Here is a 17,617-nt window from a genome sequence, read left to right as displayed (position 1 = left end):
TGCTTGTCAAATGAATGCATTTCTGTTCTTTTATGCCAGCACCATGCTTGTTCAGATGAACTTAATAACAATCCAGTAAAAAAAACCGTGGCATAGCCAAAAATTTGTGTCAGTGGGGGCACGTGCTTGATCCGAAGTCGGGGCCGGGCCGGCAAGTGTGGTCGAGTGTGGTTTTGTGCTCCGTTTCCTATGGCAGAAAGAAATTTCGGGAGGGGAACGTGCCCGGTGGCACCCCTGAAAGAAGCTGATCTTTTGCCTTTCTTGAGCTAATATTTCACAATTTTTTCCGGTTCGTTAGGTTTCTTTATCTCACGATGTGCAGAAACCCTTCTACGAGGGAACCTGCAAGGAAGGTCACTGCCTAAAAGGTGGCCAGGAAGCGCGATGAACCTTACTGCTGCGGTTGGACGACAATGACACCCTCTCGAATGTCGCCACAGTCCCGTTTCCTCTGGGGAGTCATCAGAATGAATAAATGTGACTCTTCCACTTGCTTTGCCGTCCATGATTCGCCGGTCGACCTCGGCACAAAGCCTTACGTAACTTTCTGGGGGCAAAAGTCATAACGTGAACACTACCGAAACGTCATTCCATGCACCTTGGGAAGTACAGTGGCGATCAATGCGAGTTGCAACACGTTGGCCATGGCTGAAGTGGCCTCAAGCCTACGCTGTAATACCGGGAAACGTGAGACTGTTTTTCGAAATGCCAATAGTCATGCCGAATGCCAATCATGCCAAATGCCAATCAAAGTGGCGCCAACTGTGCACGGCGTCGCCGTGTATAGTTGGCGCCACTTTGATCACGGGCAACATGTTGCAACTCGCAATGGGTGCGACTGGACAGCGGTTTTCGTACGCTTCTGCAATTTGCATCTTTCCTAACCCCCCCCCCCCCTCATATCTCTAACCTTTCTATTCTACTTTCACATTCTGCAGACGCTTTTGTGGTATAGCCTCCCTGCCTTCTATTTCCTTTCTTCCTTCGCCACATTTTCCTTCAACGCCTTGCTCAGCCATCCTGGCCCTACAACTCTTTTCCAAGTAATGATCGAATGGCATTATTTAGGAAATTTATTGCCTCACGAATCGACTGCCGCAAAAAAATTATAGAATCCGTCAAGCGCGAGCGGAGTTACCAAGGATTTGTCGCATGCTTTAAAGGGGCGCTGCAACAATTTTCTGAGTTATAATAGAATAGTCTCACGATTAGCGCATGACGCTTCACGAAAAATTTTCATAATCCGTCATGTACTAGCGGAGCGGAGGGATTTGTGGCACGCTTCAAGCGCTCTCTCCTCTCGTAGCAGCGAGCGCAGTGAAAGCTACGCAGAGAGGGGTATGACAATGGGGCAAGTAGATCCGGCCCTTCGTTAGTGCGCGTCAAGACCTTGGCCTCGACTACCGATCGACAGCGTTTCTCACCACGCTCAAAAAGTGCTACAGGACCCCTTAAAGAGCGTTCTTTCTCCTTTCGTACCAGCGAGCGCACTGAAAGCTAAGCAGGCACGGGGACGAGAAGTGGACATGAAGATACGCCGTGTCCACTTCTCGTATTCGTCTGTTTTTCGCGCTAGCTGTTAGCCACGATGAATCTGCACCAACTCAGCCAGTATTCCATTCTACTTAAGATACGCCCGTTTGTCAGCGCTCGTCATGACCTTGAGCACTTGTCATGACCGTGAGCGCTCGCCGGATAGCAAACAGATGGCAGGCACTGCATTCATGGTGCATTCATAGGGGCGTCGGCACCAGGGGGGTGGACGGGGACGGGGGTGCACCCCCCTCGAAATATGCGCCTGCTCCCCCCCCCCCCAACCCCCCACACACAGAGTGTCGAAAAGCTGATCCAAGATAAGCGGAATACCCCTCTCTGCACCCCTTCCACTAAAAAAAAAAATATCCTGGTGCCGACCCTGCGCTTTCAGCACTGCCAGTCGTGCAATGGATAACATTAAGTAAGGTGGACAACAGCGAGAGGCAACATACGTGTTAATACATGTGTCGTCATCGCTGAAATAATAGAGGATACGTCCGCTAACTTTTCCAGATGGCCGTCCATTTCTGCTCGAATCTTAAAGGCCGCGTTGATAAGAAGGTATACGCGGACAGCCGTCTATAGAGCCTGAACGAAGCCATCACGACGTGGGTGACAGGGGCACTTGTTCTTCGGGCTCCGTCTTCCTCATCATGGAGGAGAAGAGGGGACCGCGATAGGGCCGTGGTATTGAGCGCTTGGCCTGCGCCACAGGGCTGAGTCCCGAGAGAGGGGCCTCGGCCTCTGGAGTCATGGCCTCGCTCTGCACCTCCTCGCTCACCCCGCCCGGCTCGTTGTCCTCGAGGCTGACAGTGCTGCGACGTGGGGGCGCCGCCGCGCTGCTCGGGTTCTGCAGCGTCTCCGTGTCCGTGCGATCCTCCAGCACCGCCTGCACTAGTTAAGGAGTAACATCGTACACGTATTTGAGCATATCCCACAAAACGTACTGCCTGCTCAACAGATGGTTCAATTATTAAAGGCGGGGAGGCGTGGCGGGGGAGGTCAAGGGCACACTCGCCCACCTCTGCTAACTGAATCTTGGTTTTAGCTAGCTGATACCGGTTCATAACTGAGCAAGACTTTTGGTTGAAAATTGAACGAGGCCGAAAAACACAAAAAATTAATGTCAGTTCCAGGCCTTTGAAATTTGAATAAATAGCGGAGCTTCGAGCAAGCGCCACCACCCGACGAACGCAGACAGAGTCCTTTATTAATCTTTCTTCGTCTTCTTCTTTCTTTCATCCTTCTTCATCTCTTTCTACAGCTTCTTTTTTCTTCCTTTCTTTTTTATCGCTTTCAATATTGCCCACTCTCCTCCTTCCTTTTCTTGTAACCCTAACATCCTTCCTCCTCACCATCGATTCTCTTTCCCACCCCTTGTTATGCTATACTGCACATGATTATGCTATGGTTTGCCCTCTCACCTCCTCCCTTTCCTTCTACTTTTCTTCCTCCTCTCCCTAACATCCATCCTCCGCACTCTCACCTCCCTTTCCAATCCCCTTGCTAAACTACACCATAGAGTTTCCTAAAATTCACTAGAGGGGACTCTGGCGCTGCGATCGTTCAGCCACCATGGCAATGATGGGTAGTACACGGATTTGCCTGGTCTTCGTACTTGCGGGCTTCGAACGCATTTGTGGCTTTGTTTATTGCTGTGTTTCGATTTCCTTTCGGATAAAAGAATGGATTGTTGTGAACTCCGTGACCAGATTTCAATTGGTGAGCCTAAAAATGTTAAAGTGGTGAAGTGGAACTGCCGATTTTTGCTGAACTTTGTTTTGCGAAAAAGCGGATGCAGTCGACGCGGAGCCAAACGGAGCCGAAAGAACGAAGTTTAGACAAATCCTTGTGCTACCCATCATACCCATGCTGGCTGAAGCGCCATGCGTGGCAGCTCCCATAGACACTAGCGCCAGAGTTCCCTCTAGTAAGTATTGTAGGAAACTCTATGAACTACACTATACATGGTTATGCCAGGCTTTACCCTCGCCCCACCTCCTTTCCTTCCTCCTAACCTTCACATCACTCCTCCTGACCCTCAATTCACTTTCCCTCCCCCTTTCTATACTATACTATGCGTGGATATGCTTTGCTCAGCTGCTTGCTACATACCCACCGTGTGTGGCGCAAACTAGCCGAGTTTTCTGTCTACGACAGCGGCCTTACTCCGAGCTCAAAGAGCTCCGCTGTTAAAACAACAAGACGGGTGTCTACTGAAATAAAGTGCGAAATAAAATGAGTAGGAAGTTGCGCCTGTCCTGTTGTTTTGTGTGTTCTTCGTCCTCGATCAATTTGAGTCAAAAATTCCTCAGGTACCTTCACTAAATCGTTCACGCTTCACTAATTAACATGACGATAACGCTGCCTCGTTTACTACAAAAGCGATAAAGTCGAAAAGTAGCTTTACACTCACAGAATGGCTCATTTTTCCAATTCATATTTTTCCCGCACATAATGCCCCCTCTTCGAATATTATTGCTGAAAGTGCACAGCGCTGTCCTGTGCCTTCTTTCTTCGTCGTCGTCTCGTGAGCGCTGTTCCACAAAGATGAACGCATACCAACTCGCTCAAGCTTCCATTCTTATGCACAGTGAAGCTATTTCACGCAGTCAATATATCAAAACTATGTTACGAAAAAAAAAGAGCACGTCTCTTCGCAAAACCGTCACTTTAGCGCTGCGGCTACCGGTCGCGCAGTCCGCAGGTTGCAGGTACAAGGTATACCGGAAAACCACTCATGCAGTTTAGCTGCGCGGTAAAAAAATTCAAAGCGGCCCAAAATTAACTGGCAGTCTTCCAGTTCTGCGTGTGTCGCGTGAGTGCACCTCGCTTTTTTGGCACTTAAGATGTCATAATTTATTTTTAATGCAACTGGGAAGATTTCTCTACAGAGTCGTCCAATGTCATTCGAAAGTATAGAACGGAAACGTAATGTAACTCAGAGCTCGTGTGATGCGCCTACGATGGTCACACAACATGTAAGTGATAATTCTGCGTTCTCCATGTGACATTGGTGTATCTCGGCATAATACGTAGCTCGCCTTTTTCGACGAGAGGGCGCTCCGAATGCAACAGCAGAGGACGAGGAGCCACGTGACTGCGAACTGCACGGTGCCTGTGGTGATCAGGACGAGGGAGCTGAGGGGCATCACTGCGGACAGAGAAGAACACGCGGTGTTGTCAACTGCTCTCGTTGGAAGATACACGCTATGTTTCCGGAAGTTGCCATTGTGGCACTACATGTCGTGATTGCAGCTATTCTATAGAAGAGTTGGGCAAATATTTTCATAGCTGGCAACCGTCATATTGTAGCAAGAAAATACGAATAGAAGAACAACTGAGACATACAACGGAGGCGCTATCAACAACTGTAATCGAAAGTCAGCCGCAGCGGTATAGCTTAGTGGTTACTGTGCTCCGCTGCTGACCCGACAGACGCCATACCGGCCGGGGTGGTCGCATTTCGACGGAAGCGAAATGCCAAAGGCCCTTGTACTGTGCGATATCAGTGCACGTTAAAGAACCCGAAGCACCCGAAATTACCGGGAGCCTTTCGCTGCGCCGTCTCTCATAGCCAGTGTCGCTTTGGCACAGTAAACGCAATAAAGAAACATAATCGGAAGGCAACGACATACAGAATATATAATGCTCCCAACGAGCACTGTGTTCCGAATTCTGTATCTCGCCGACTTTCGATTACGGTTGCTATAGAACCTGTGTGGTATATCTCAATCAATATCAGGGGTTTTACTTGGCAAAATGACGATATGCTTAGGACGCACACCGTTGAGGAGGGCTCCAGATATTTTGAACATCTGGTGTTCTTCCGCGTGCTCTGGCGTCGCAAAGTACCCGGGCCTCTAGAATTGCACCTTCTAGAGGCCCAGGTACTGTGCGATGTCTGTGCACATTAAAGAATCCCAAGTGCTCGAAAGTTTCGGAGCCCTCCACTGTATAATTAAATATCCACGATATGGTTAAGAGGCACGCAGTCTACGGCGTGCCTCTTGATAATCATGACAATCATATTATGATAAATCCATGATAATCATATCATGGATTTGGCATGTAAAGCCACACAAATTATTTCTACAACACAAAGATTCAACATATTTTAATGTTATTGATTGGGATTAGAGGAATGAAGAACTACGGACCACGTAACGTGCATAATATCCCCTTCTAGTTCTTCCTTAGCAAAACCACACGGAAGCAGAATTTTGGGTATATGCTAAGCGCTTGCGTCCCCTCATCTGTCCACGAGCGCCAAGCAGCCATGCGTGCGGACACGAAAGACTGCAAACTCTATTTCAGATATAAAAAAATTGGCCGCGTATCTGCGTGCTTCGCTGCAAATGCCGTCGAAAGACGATAGAGGAGCGCTGCGTTACAGTTACTGTATATGCTACCTTTGGGTAGCAGAGTTGCGCATAGGTCTCGCTAGCAACCATGGCTATGTCGCAAAGACTCACTCCGTTTTTGCCGGCGACATGCCTACCGGGTCACCGGTCGACATGTTCGGCGTGTCGAAGACCGGTGATTTACTTTAATGTGAGTGACTAGTGTCAATCCAGTTCGCTGCAGCGGCGCCATCGAGAAATACCAAACTTGGCCCCAGCGTCAGCTTCTCCGCAACGCACGGTTGCTAGCGGCGTTTGGAAGACAGATGCGCAACTCTGCTACCTAAAGGTAGCATATGCAGTAATTCTACGCTGCGTGAGATATGGGCGCTATCTGGCAATACATCGGGAAACGAGCTTGTGCAGAGGGCACGCAGGAGGAATGTTCTTTCCTTCCTCCGTGGTAGAGAGCTTTCGTCGGCGCGTCGCATTTTCAGCACAGCCACATTTTCAGCGCAGCTTAAGAAACTAGGGTCTTTAGAATTACGTATCTATGTATTTTTTATTAAAGGAACACACCATCTAATACTTACCTAGTGATGTTGCGCCTCAGATATGCGTAATATTTTCTTTTTGATCGACAACGTTCACAAGCATGAACGGCCGTACCACTTCAAGCTGGGTGGCCGGTAAGCAAGTGGTTCAACTTTGGACGGGTGGCTGAAGGCTGAATCGGGTGACAGACAGACAGACCAAAATTTCTGCGTTTGAGTTCCCCAAGAAAGACTATCGTCTTTAAAAAATTGCTCGGGTTATTCGATTAAAAAAAAGAACTTACTGGGTTCAATATGCATTTGCCTTATCGATCGTGAAATTCACCCGATGTGGATATTTTAGCGTCCACAGTGTATCAGGCGATCAGTGCTCTTTTTTTTTAGTGAGCACGCATGCTCGCGCGGTCACGTGATATATTTTTCCTTGATTCTTCTCACGCCACTCAAGGCGGCTTTTCGTTCAAGGTTACGTTCACTTGAGGCATATAAGGCTTTCGGCTTCATAAAATTCACAGCCCTTCCAATACTGAGAAGATGGAAGCCAGCGTCTGCGGGCGCACATTCTGCGGCAGCGGCTTCACGTTGTTTTCGCGCCCATTCGTGCTTCTGTGTGCGTTTGTGCTCCCGCTGTTTTCTTCCGAGCCTGTAGCGCAGCCGCATATTTTTATCGGGGGGGGGGGGGTTCAATTATGTTTTATGTATGTTCGTGCGTGCGTTCGTTTGTATGCGTGGGTGTATATGTCCACATGCAAAATAGAACTTAGAGCGAACGATACGCGTCTCTCTCATAGTGAGCACAAAGGGCAACTGCTCAAAACAATGGTAACGCGATCTTTATGTCACGAGACAAAGGGGCACCAGGGCTGGTAAGGAAGAGCCGTCACCGACCATCACGACTCTTGTGAAAGAGGCATCGGCGGTGGCGAGGAGCGCCGAAAATTGTTGTTCTACGCGTGTTTTGTTTGAACTTTGCCATTCAGCTTGCGATATACAGCTTTGCTGGGAAAATGTTATAAACCACGCAAGTGCGCGCGTGCGCGCCATGAGGCCTCTGTCGCCGAGATCTATGACGTGCAAGTGTTGGTATCATGGACACTTGAATGCCTGTAATGATGGCCGTGCAGTAAATAGCTACAACCTACCATAGCAGTGATGATAGAGACAGGAATGGCGTTGATGCTTACGGCACATGGAGTTCCCTAGCTGCTCCTCGTCGCTGTTGTCGCCGCAGTTGTTGATGTTGTCGCACTGGTAGTGCTTGTAGATGCAGCGCCCGCCGGCCACGCATTGGAACTCGTGCGGCGCGCAGCCTCCGTCGTGTGACGAAGCTGCGGGGAGAAAACGATCGGCGTCGATAAACTGGCGACGACGATTCGCGCAGAGCACGAGTACAGACGCAGACGATGAACACAGCAATAGAACCATTGATTTACAAAAAGAAAGAAAACTTGAGGACGCTTGAGCTTCGCTTTCTATAGAATAGAACGCGGGACCCCGCCGTGGCGCCTTGCCGGCGAAAACATAAACCTGTATGTTTACTTTTACGCTATATCAATTATTCCTGCGCAATAACGTTGGATTATTCTAGTTAATCGGTTCGCCGAAAATTGTGGTTTTCCGCGCCATTTGTCTACGTACCCGATTCGTTTGAACCTAGCCGCATAGGGATTCGCTGTATAAAAGAATACAAGAAATTCGGGATGAAATGAAGGCTTGATGTGACGTGACTTCGTGGAAGGAGCACTGCTTCGACGTGTACACTTGCCTTCATGGGTTCCCCGTTTGTCTTGCATTTTCCCCGACGAAAAGAAGTCGCCTTGTCGAAACGCTTGCTCCAGCAACATGCCTTGCGGTTGGATGACTTCGCACCTGTGCGGTACTCGGTTATAACCAAAGACGCCAGCTCCGCCCACGGGACCACTGCGCACTTGCCCTTCACGTGTAAAGGACAGTCGTGCTAGCTGGTTTCCGCTCGATTCGTAAGCACATTTTCTCGGCTAGTGTAAATACTATGCGTACTAAGAGTTCGTCGTTAATACATAAAACATTGCGTCTGACTGCGCAACGGGCTCAGAGTGCCTGACGAAAGTTACCAGGACTGCCAAGTATCCGACCTAAAAGCAGCGACACGTTTAAACGTGTGTCTGTATGGGAATGTTACCGATCTGAAACACTCGAGAAGTGCTTGGCGTCACGAAAATGAGCAAGCGCGATTGGATAGAGCATTTATGCAAATTATCTTTGGCAGGGAAAGCGATGGCCGTGCGTGGAGCTGACATTTCTTTTTTTTTTCGTAGGTTGTAACCGAGTATAGTCAGTCCGAGTGCTGACAATGTCTGAGGTGCGCGGCATTGGCTGTGCCTTAGTTGCCTCTCTCGGCCACGTTGCAAATTTTCTGAGAAATTTGCAATGATGGCTCTGACGATCAGCATTGTTATGTCATAGTGCCTGCTGGTCTCGGCCACTCTGGCATCTGGCATGAAAAGCTACCGTTGGCGACTCAGGCTGGTAGTACTGGATATATGCCTGGGTATTCTCTCTTGCGCACGACACGACCTGTCTTGCTGAAGTACAGAACAGAACACTCTGGTAGCCGACATTGGCTGCCTCGCTGTGGACGCAGGTCTCGGCCATGCTGCGACTTTAACGTGCTCTGCCGAAGATGCGACTAGCGCGTAGCACTGAATGTTCGGCGCGGGTCGAAGGTGCCTACTGACGATTGTCTCGTCGCAGTTCTGAACCTGCTGTCGGAGGTCCTGTACAACGAATGGTGAGTGGCCGTGAAATCTCAAGTTGAGGCAAGATGAGCTCAACAGCCTTATTATGCGCGGTCGTAATTTCTCCTGCCGTTCAGTTGTTTGTTTTATTGCGATAGCAATTATATGAACACTCGCGGCTGCTTTTTAACGTCGGCGTCGCCGTCATGTCCCGTATATGCATACGTATGTATATATAATATATAAAAGCCCCAAACGAAAATATTTCAGAAAAACATTTTCTGAAGCGCGAATATACGAACCTGCATCCCTCGCTTTGCAGCGCGAGACGTTAGGCGACTGGGTCACGGAGAGTGCTTCCTTCAGCATACTAACGGCGAGCTATTTATATACACAATTTACCGCTCGTGGTACGCAGAGCTCGAAAATGCTTCAGCGTGTTCTCTTGATCACCACCGAGATGGCGCGAAGGACGCGCTTTAGAGCCCATCGCCCCGCTCGTTGCGACGCGTGCGCTCCTCCTACCTCTACCACCTGTACTTTGCCCAACACGACGTGGTCGCTCGTGCGCGCGCGCTTATCTCGTGAAGGGGGGTTTGTACGTCTTGTGCTTTCACCGCAAAGTTTGCGTTGAAGTTATAGAGGGCACGAAGGTGCGCGTGGCATTCCAATTTGTTGCTATCGCATTCATTGCTTCGCCCATGCGGTGAAACTGTGACTTTTTTGTTTACTCTTATTTGTGCTAATGACATCGCCTCATTGTTCATTGACTGCGCGCATGACATTTTGTCATTCTTTAACTTCCGGGCTGTCTAAGCTGCTTTTTTTTCTCACTTACGCCTACGCTGGACAACGCCTTCTCTAGAAAGATGTCTGCGGCGTCGCTGGCTATCCCATTGTAGCTGTCCTGCCTTAAGTTGTGGTCGCTTGTCGAGAGATGACGCCACGTACTGCCCTATTGTTTTCAATGGGGCTGGCATGATGTGACGTCGAAAGGGGTAATGTGCGCATGCGCAAATTAGTGTTGCAAGCGGCCACCGCAAAGATCGCCAGCTACTGCCCTCATTAGAGACGGTGAATGAGGAAAAGGGTAGGGCAGGAGGTTTTTGGATCACGCGGCAGGCATTTTATAGAGGAGGCGTTGCCCTGGATCATCTAGGCGATGCCCTTTTTCGCGAAGGAGGAAATGAGGAAGAAATGCCACCTGCAGTAGTGGGTGAAATGCATGGGCAGGCCACGAAAGAAAGAAGTGCGCGCACTATCCCTCTGGAAGGAGAGCCCAACCGACGCGTTTGGGAAGCCCTGCTGCTCTACGGTCATTATACCCCGATTGGACCACTGAAGCGACGTGGCGGTATTACGCTCATCCCCCAAGATACTATGACGCAGCATACGCACCTTCGGTGAAGCTGGTGACGACGACGGCGAGGGTGTAGCCTTCGAAGAAGGTCGACAGCGGCGTGCGTGAGTGAAGCCTGAGCTGCAGCGATTGCGACGTGGCGAAGTAGCGGTACTCGTCGGCGCGCACGCGTCCGCAGCGCTCGTCCTTGTCGCTCGGGATGTGGAATTTGGTCACGATCTGCGCCCGAACAGCAACCATTATTAGATGGAATGCCCTAGGCTGCTGTCGAGCTTAGCTTAACTTCGCGGTAGACACCCATCCCCAATCCCTGTCCCGAGGTATACAAGTCCATCCCTCGCAGCGATGACTCTAACCGACTGCAACAACTCATCAGCAGGGCCTTTGCAACGGGGGCAACTAGAAGATGCACCAGGCTGCAAAACATAACAAAACAGCAACAGCCAGGACTACCTAGATGCCCATCACATCCGCTATCTAGCATTTCGCCTCCAGTGCAAGCTACGCTAATTTTTTTTAGCTGGCCTACTGTATACGTTGGACAACTACAGCAAGCGGTGCTACTATTGACAGGTGAATGTGCGTGGTTATCGTTCATCGATTTAGCTTGGTTCCCCAGTACTACGGATACCGAATAAAAGAGGCGCCTATCGTGCGGAGGGCTTTACCGATGTTTCTCGTGCGATGAGTGTGAGATGAATGTTCCTGAATTGCTTGTATGAAATCCGGGTCGATTGCCGGAGTTACCTTGAGTGCTGAGTAATACTGCACAACGTTACTAGAACAAACTCAGTTTAAAAGCTCCGCCGGAGAGGCGGTCCGCGTGGCGGTCGTGAGAACTAGTGGCGCTGCAGTCACGTCTAGCTCCCGCGGCTCGCGCTCCCGCGGCAGCCGCGGCTGGCGCCGCCGATGTACGAGCGCACGTGGGTTAGAGCGTCGTCTGCGCTTTCTTAGCTCGTCCATTTTGCGACTGTTCTCTACCAGGCTTAGCGTCCTGTACGAAGACACGTGCATGATGTACGAAGCGTAACGAGGGCGAACAGATTCCCAGTGCGGTATGCCGACTTGCTTTGCGCTGGTGCAAGAGCGGCTACCGCAACGACGACTCCGCTTCACGACACTTCTTCGGACCTGCAAAAGACCCTACGCCATTCAAGCTTTGCATCGCAAAGATAGAAAGCTTGAATGGCACTTCCACCCCACATTTCAAAGCCAAAATGTTCGGTGTTTAGGCGCAAATCCCCCCCCAAAACGCACGGCGACCCGCGAAAGCCCAGTGCCCAATTTGGAGGAGCCGCCAGAAATAGAACAGCAAAACGAAAAGCAGGCGATTACACCGAGACTGAGAGTTGCATCACACTAACATTTGATCAGTTGTCAGCTGTCGCTATGCCTTCAAAGCAGTGGATTTTCGAGATTTTACGACGAGGTATTGAACAAGATGTGCGGAATATTTTACACTCGCCGGCTTGGGAACGGGCTGCTCAGCGCAAACATTTGACACGGTACACATAGAAAAGACGAGGACCAGTGCTGGTCCTCGTCTTTTCTATGTGTACCGTGTCAAATTTCTTGTGCTGAGCAGTTTTATAATGAAATACCAAATAGCCCAATCCCACACTTTGCTTCGGGAATGGATACTTACTTGTGCAAAAGATAATTGTAGTTGACGAGCAGTTTAACTGCGTAGTGAACGGCTACAGCACGGAACGCAAACGGCTGTCGTACAGTGTAAAGTGCTGCGGGCATGGAACATCTGCTCGGTGAAGTTGAAAAACTGAAGTTGAATACTGAGAACTCTTCTAGCGACAGAGTACGCGCGAATGATTGCTCGGTCCTCACATCATGGCCGATCTGTTCGAATTGTTTAAGGCACCGTAGAAGGATGCGACGTAGAAAGATGAGACACCGAAAATACAACTATCCGCTGAAATAATTGCTCAGAGACGACATCTATTCGATGTAATCGCACACTGAGATTTCATTTACCGAGTTCTCGTAAAATTTTCCGATTTTGGGTCAGTAGCCCTTTAACCGTCGCGAAAACGTGTCTTGTAAGCATTGTAAGGCATTGGTGATGTTTTTCGAGAAAGTTTTTTTCAATTAATTGTAGAAACATGAGTACTGTTTTTCTAGAACGTTTTTGTATCTCGAGTAAGTACGCTTCTTTGTGCACTATAAAGGCTTTTACAAACGTGTTGGGTTGTTCTTGGTCTAGATAAGACGGCGGCGGCTAAAATTGTGGTGGCAGTTATAAAAATTAGTCTGAAAACCCTCATTCGCTTAGAAACTCCTATGCTTGGAAGTTAAGCGCACTGTAGACAGCTCAAATCTTGTCATAGGGTCGTGACGTCGACGAAGGCAGCAGTCAGCAGGTCCGAGATGAAACTCTTTATTTGGCCGAACTTGTGGCCGGGAAACTGAAAGTTAAACTACAGCAATACACTGATAGCGGCGAACAGAGCGTCGACCGTCGATCAACTGACAAGCGGTCAAGCACGTCGGCTTTTATACAGGCGCTATCGAACTTTCCAGCGATATCGCTGGTAGCGGCGTTATCTCTCGACAAAGCTGGAACATTCGTGTGCAGCGCGCAATCTTTCCAAAACGATCTATTACAATCGCGAAGCTTCTCGAACGCTGCTTCGCGGACAGCGTCGAACGTTGATAACCGTCCTTGCTGGTCAAACCCGAATACATCAAAATAAAACAAGAAGTGGGCGTGGCAATATAGACCGAACATCGATTCTTAGCCAATCAATGAACAACGCACGCGGGACAATGCATACAGACGACCTTATGCATATCCACCTAACTAGTACAATAAGACAGTTGCCGCGAGCAACTGCGCGGCGGACCGCAGCGTTATGCCGTGGCAGCAGACGACGCGCCGATAGTGGCGCAAGACGGAACTGCAGCGCCGCTAGTTCTCGCGACCACCGTTCGGACCACCCTCCTCCGCTGGCGGAGATACGGAGCTTTGAAACTGAGTTTGTTCTAGTAACGTTGATACTGCGTGCATCCAGCTTTGACAAATGAACTTCAGCTCCATTGGCAATGGGAGGGCGGTGGTCGGTAGTCACTACAAAATGCGATATACTTTAAATCGTTTAGCTATTTCTTTAAAAACAAATCAAAGCCAGTTCCACCCCAAGTGAAATCTGTACGAACTGCGTAGCATTGATTCGCATGCGTTTCCGTTGTGTTTATGTTGTGTTTATCTGCTGTTTTCTGCTCGTTTTTGTTATTCTCGTGTGCTTATATGATATTTTCTATCTTCTTCTTTTCTTTTCGTGTGATTATATTTTATACCCTTTTTCGTTATTTTTCTTGTGATTATCCTATTTGTTTTGCGATTATCTATTTTCTGTTCTACGATCTCCTTTCTACTGTCTTTCTACTGTTAGCTGCTCAGAGCGCGGTGCGTCTGACTCCCGGCGCTTGCGTTTCGCCTGCGCTTCTCTTCCGTAGATGTGTGTCAAATCCCGACGCTGACCTCTTGGCTGTCGCTTTGCTGGCTCGGAGAGAAGTATTTGCCCTTCAGCGACGCTCTCGTTCACTGGCAAGCGTGCGCTGGCGTTTCAAGCGTGCAGCCTGCTAGGCTTATGTATATCAAACGTGGGACGAGCGTAACGCCAACGCGGGACATGAGACGACAACAGGGTGGTCCCTTCTTTGCCAACCCTTACCAGGGGCAACCTGGTGCTATCGCGCGGGAGAATATGCAATACTCTAAACTCGTGTGGATTTTTAAGATAAGCAATAATTGTTGGGGCTTTGCGTCCCAAAACCACAATGTGATTATGAGGGACGTCGAAGATTTCTTTCTAAGCACGCCTTTAGCATTGCTGATGACAGGATCACCACCGGGCAGCTTGCCGCTCGTCCATGCAACCATGATCCAAGTCTCCTCTTTAGCGAAACACATCTTGAACAGTGCACAGGTGTTATAATAGTATATTTTGCTAGCTTACTTTCATTTTTTTTCATTGACCTTGACTAACGTTAGCTGCAAGACATGGTGTATCGGACTAACAAAATTTTGTGCGAAGTTGATTTTGGCATACATAGTGACCGTTATTCACAGAATGCTATGAACACGAACTGCCGCATAGTGTGATGACCACGGAGGAACAGCGAAGGTCCTTAAGCAGTAAAAAATACAGCCCTCACGAATAAAGACATTTATGAACTGACTATGACTGCTATGGCATTCGCAAGGGTACGGTAAGTGTTTTGTCAAAGTTCGTTAAGTAGTCATGTATATCGCGAATGTTGCGAAATTGGCCATCGGTGGCTATGCGAAGGCAGAACTCTCCTTTGTTGCGGACATATGACTTCGTCACAAACTGTTAAGCCTAACAGTGTAGTGCTTGAAATTGTACAGCTGGGCCAGTCGCAGGTTACGCGGGAGGTATTGGACGGCTCAGAGTTTAGGTAACGCGATAGAGCACTGCGGAAAAGACAGTCTTCATCTTCTCCCGGCAACCTTCATCTGTAGTGTTTAAACACGCACGCACGTACGTACACACACACACACGCACGCATCATTTTCTAAAAGACCTGGACATGCAACTTTCTTAAACAGAGGGAGTCGCTGGAGTCAACGTTTCGACAAGTAGTCTTGTCTTCTTCAAGCCAGCAACAGAAGACGAGACCACTTGTCCAAACGTTTGCTTCAGCGACACACCCAGTTCCAGCCTTCATCTTCTCCTGCATTTCTTCCTCGTCTGGACACGCGACGTACGTTGACGTAGTCGATGCAGGAACGGTTGAGCACACCCGAGCGCAGGTTCATCTCGACGAGGGAAACGATGAGGCCAGCGGTGCCCTTGGTGGACAGGTCGATGGAGCAGCCGTCCTTGATGCTGCCACGCATGTCGCGGAACTGCGTCGCCGTCACGATGGCCGCCGATTTGCTCTGCGACGTGTTGCGCAGGTCCTTCTTGTTCTCCTTGTTGTCGCAGAAGTCGTTCAGGGACACTGCGATGCCAACGAGTTGCAGTTGGCCACACGGTCTACGCCACGCGCGAGTCTCGATAACTTGGACAGGTTTGGTAATGGCGACCCCGAGGTCTCGCGCTTTTTTAAGAGCGCAGCTCCCTAAGCCGCCGTTAAAACGTGCGCGTTTCACAAAAAGCCTGCCTTCCACCGCTCGATCAGATACAGCCATGGGACGCGCAAGAAAAGTACGTGCTCCGAAAGAAGCAGCAGCGCATCGTGAAGCTAGGCTTGTCGCTGTGCGGGAAGGGCAATGGCAGCGACGGGCAAATGCAGAACATACGGCCAAGGAAAGGCAGAGAGAATAAGAGACGACGAGCAGATACTGGCGATCACCGTGAGTGGAATGCAGCGCGTATGCACAGATTTGATCTATGCGAAGTTTGACTTTGCGTGCATAAGGGACTTGTACAAGCCGTTGGCAATCTACCAGTGATGACAATGCTCTGATGGCGAAGATGCCGGTGAAGCCCGCCTGGGTGTCCCGACCTGGTAATACCCCTTGATAACAGCAAAGACCTTTATGCGGCGATGAGCAACTGGAGACTAGGCTACGAAGCGGCTACACCGCTTATGGATTCTCCCTTGGCAAAGCGTTTGCTCAGAGAAAACAACCGGAGCAGCGGCCACATCAAGAATTGGTAGAGCAAAGAATATTGGGAAGAATTAGTAGAAGTCTTCAGTGGGTGTTCATGAACCAAAGGAATAACCGGCGACGAGTCTGCGAGATAATTTCGATGGTGATGATGCTGGTAGCTAGGACGATGACTACTAGATACTAATAAACACTTCTCTCACTCAGACGAGAACTTTCCGTCTCTCTTAAAAAAGTGAAAGCTTGCACTCGGCCGCACAAGCCTTGAGACACAGGAAAGCTGGCCGATTTGATGGTGTCATAATAAGCCAAGAAAGGCCTACCATGGCCAAGTACAACCTAGTTACAGCCGTGTTCAGACCTCTACAACCGAGTCAACCTAGTAGAGCCAGTTCAGGCCTAGCTACATCCAAGTTTAAACCTCGAGACAGCCGAGTTCAACCTGTGCCAGCTACGAAACGCCATCAAATAGGACAGCTTCGCCGTCTCAAACCTTGCGCGGTCGAGTGCAAGTTTTCGCTTTTTTTTTGTACCCTAGCTCCCCGCTTTTTGTTCTGTTCCAACAGCCGGAGTGCAAGAGAACACAATAGCTTGGGGTTCCAACGGTTTGGATCCCTAGTACTAAAGCTTTATTGCAAATCGGGAAACGCCGGGATAGAAACACACTAAGGAAGTGGCCGTCCTTTTCGGCGTATATTTGCGTCGCTAGTAGCAGCGCTTGCCAATGTCGAACGTCATCGAACTTGTCTATCGGCTTAAACGTACAACCAAGTGAATATCTTCAAATTCCAGTTGAAGCTTGCCCTGTCTGCCATGGTAGCGTAGCGGCCACGGTGCTCGGCTGCTGACCCGCAGGTCGCGCGTTCGATCCCGGCCGCGGCCCTCGCACTTCGATGGCGGTGAAATGCTAGAGTCCCGTGTACTGTACGATGTCAGTGCACGCTAAAGAACACCAGATGGTCGAAATTTTCCGGAGCACTCCACTACGTCGTCCCTCATATACATATTGCGGTTTTGGGACGTTAACCCTAGATATTATTATATCAAACGGTAGCGGGAAGACACCGCCACTTACCGATTTCGTAGTAGTTCGGATTCACTGCCCAGGTGAATGCTTCGGAAAAAGGAAGCGCAAAGGCGGCGACCAACACCAATGGGTTCATCTTCTTCTTCTTCATTGCCAGTCACTAAAGGGCTCGTGACCACGAGATAGAGTAATGATGCTGCGAGACGCACCTACACGCAAGGAAGATAAAATATTCAGCTGCGCCCCAGTTCTCTACATCTAACAGCATTGGCCCAAACAAGGGAAAATATGCTCCTACAAATACCGGATAATCGAAATTGAGCTTTATTTTTTTGTATTCAATTACAGTAAAACCTCGCTGATACGAATCTCGCGGGGTTACCAAAAATATTCGTATCATCCGAAATTCGTATCACCAGAAAAAATGGAAAATTAGTATGCGACAAAGAAAAGTTGGCATACGTTTTGTTTCAGTGTTTCTCAG

General features: G+C 49.3%; 1 protein-coding gene across 1 annotated transcript; it reads right to left on the bottom strand.

Annotated features, from left to right (window-relative positions):
* Positions 1 to 2,137: 2,137 nt before the first annotated feature.
* On the bottom strand, positions 2,138 to 17,284 carry LOC119391746 (uncharacterized). The gene is made up of 6 exons (XM_037659399.2): positions 17,182 to 17,284; positions 15,258 to 15,613; positions 10,549 to 10,729; positions 7,618 to 7,761; positions 4,581 to 4,690; positions 2,138 to 2,425 (listed from the first exon to the last, which is right to left on the bottom strand). Exons 1-6 carry the CDS (start codon positions 17,282 to 17,284, stop codon positions 2,138 to 2,140), a joined length of 1,182 nt encoding a protein of 393 aa, XP_037515327.2.
* Between the last annotated feature and the right edge of the window lie 333 nt (positions 17,285 to 17,617).

This window comes from Rhipicephalus sanguineus, chromosome 4 (assembly GCF_013339695.2).
Source record: "Rhipicephalus sanguineus isolate Rsan-2018 chromosome 4, BIME_Rsan_1.4, whole genome shotgun sequence".
NCBI classification, from domain to species: domain Eukaryota; kingdom Metazoa; phylum Arthropoda; class Arachnida; order Ixodida; family Ixodidae; genus Rhipicephalus; species Rhipicephalus sanguineus.
The sequence above is the reverse complement of the archived record's forward strand: the minus strand, read 5'-3'. Positions and strand labels throughout refer to the sequence as shown.

Coding starts and splice junctions, on each gene's coding strand:
- LOC119391746 (XM_037659399.2), bottom strand. CDS start 17,284: ATGAAGAAGAAGAAGATGAACCCATTGGTGTTGGTCGCCGCCTTTGCG. Junction 15,614..17,181: donor TCCGAACTACTACGAAATCG/GTAAGTGGCGGT, acceptor ACGGCGGCTTAG/GGAGCTGCGCTCTTAAAAAA. Junction 10,730..15,257: donor CCTGCATCGACTACGTCAAC/GTACGTCGCGTG, acceptor GTTCGGGCGCAG/ATCGTGACCAAATTCCACAT.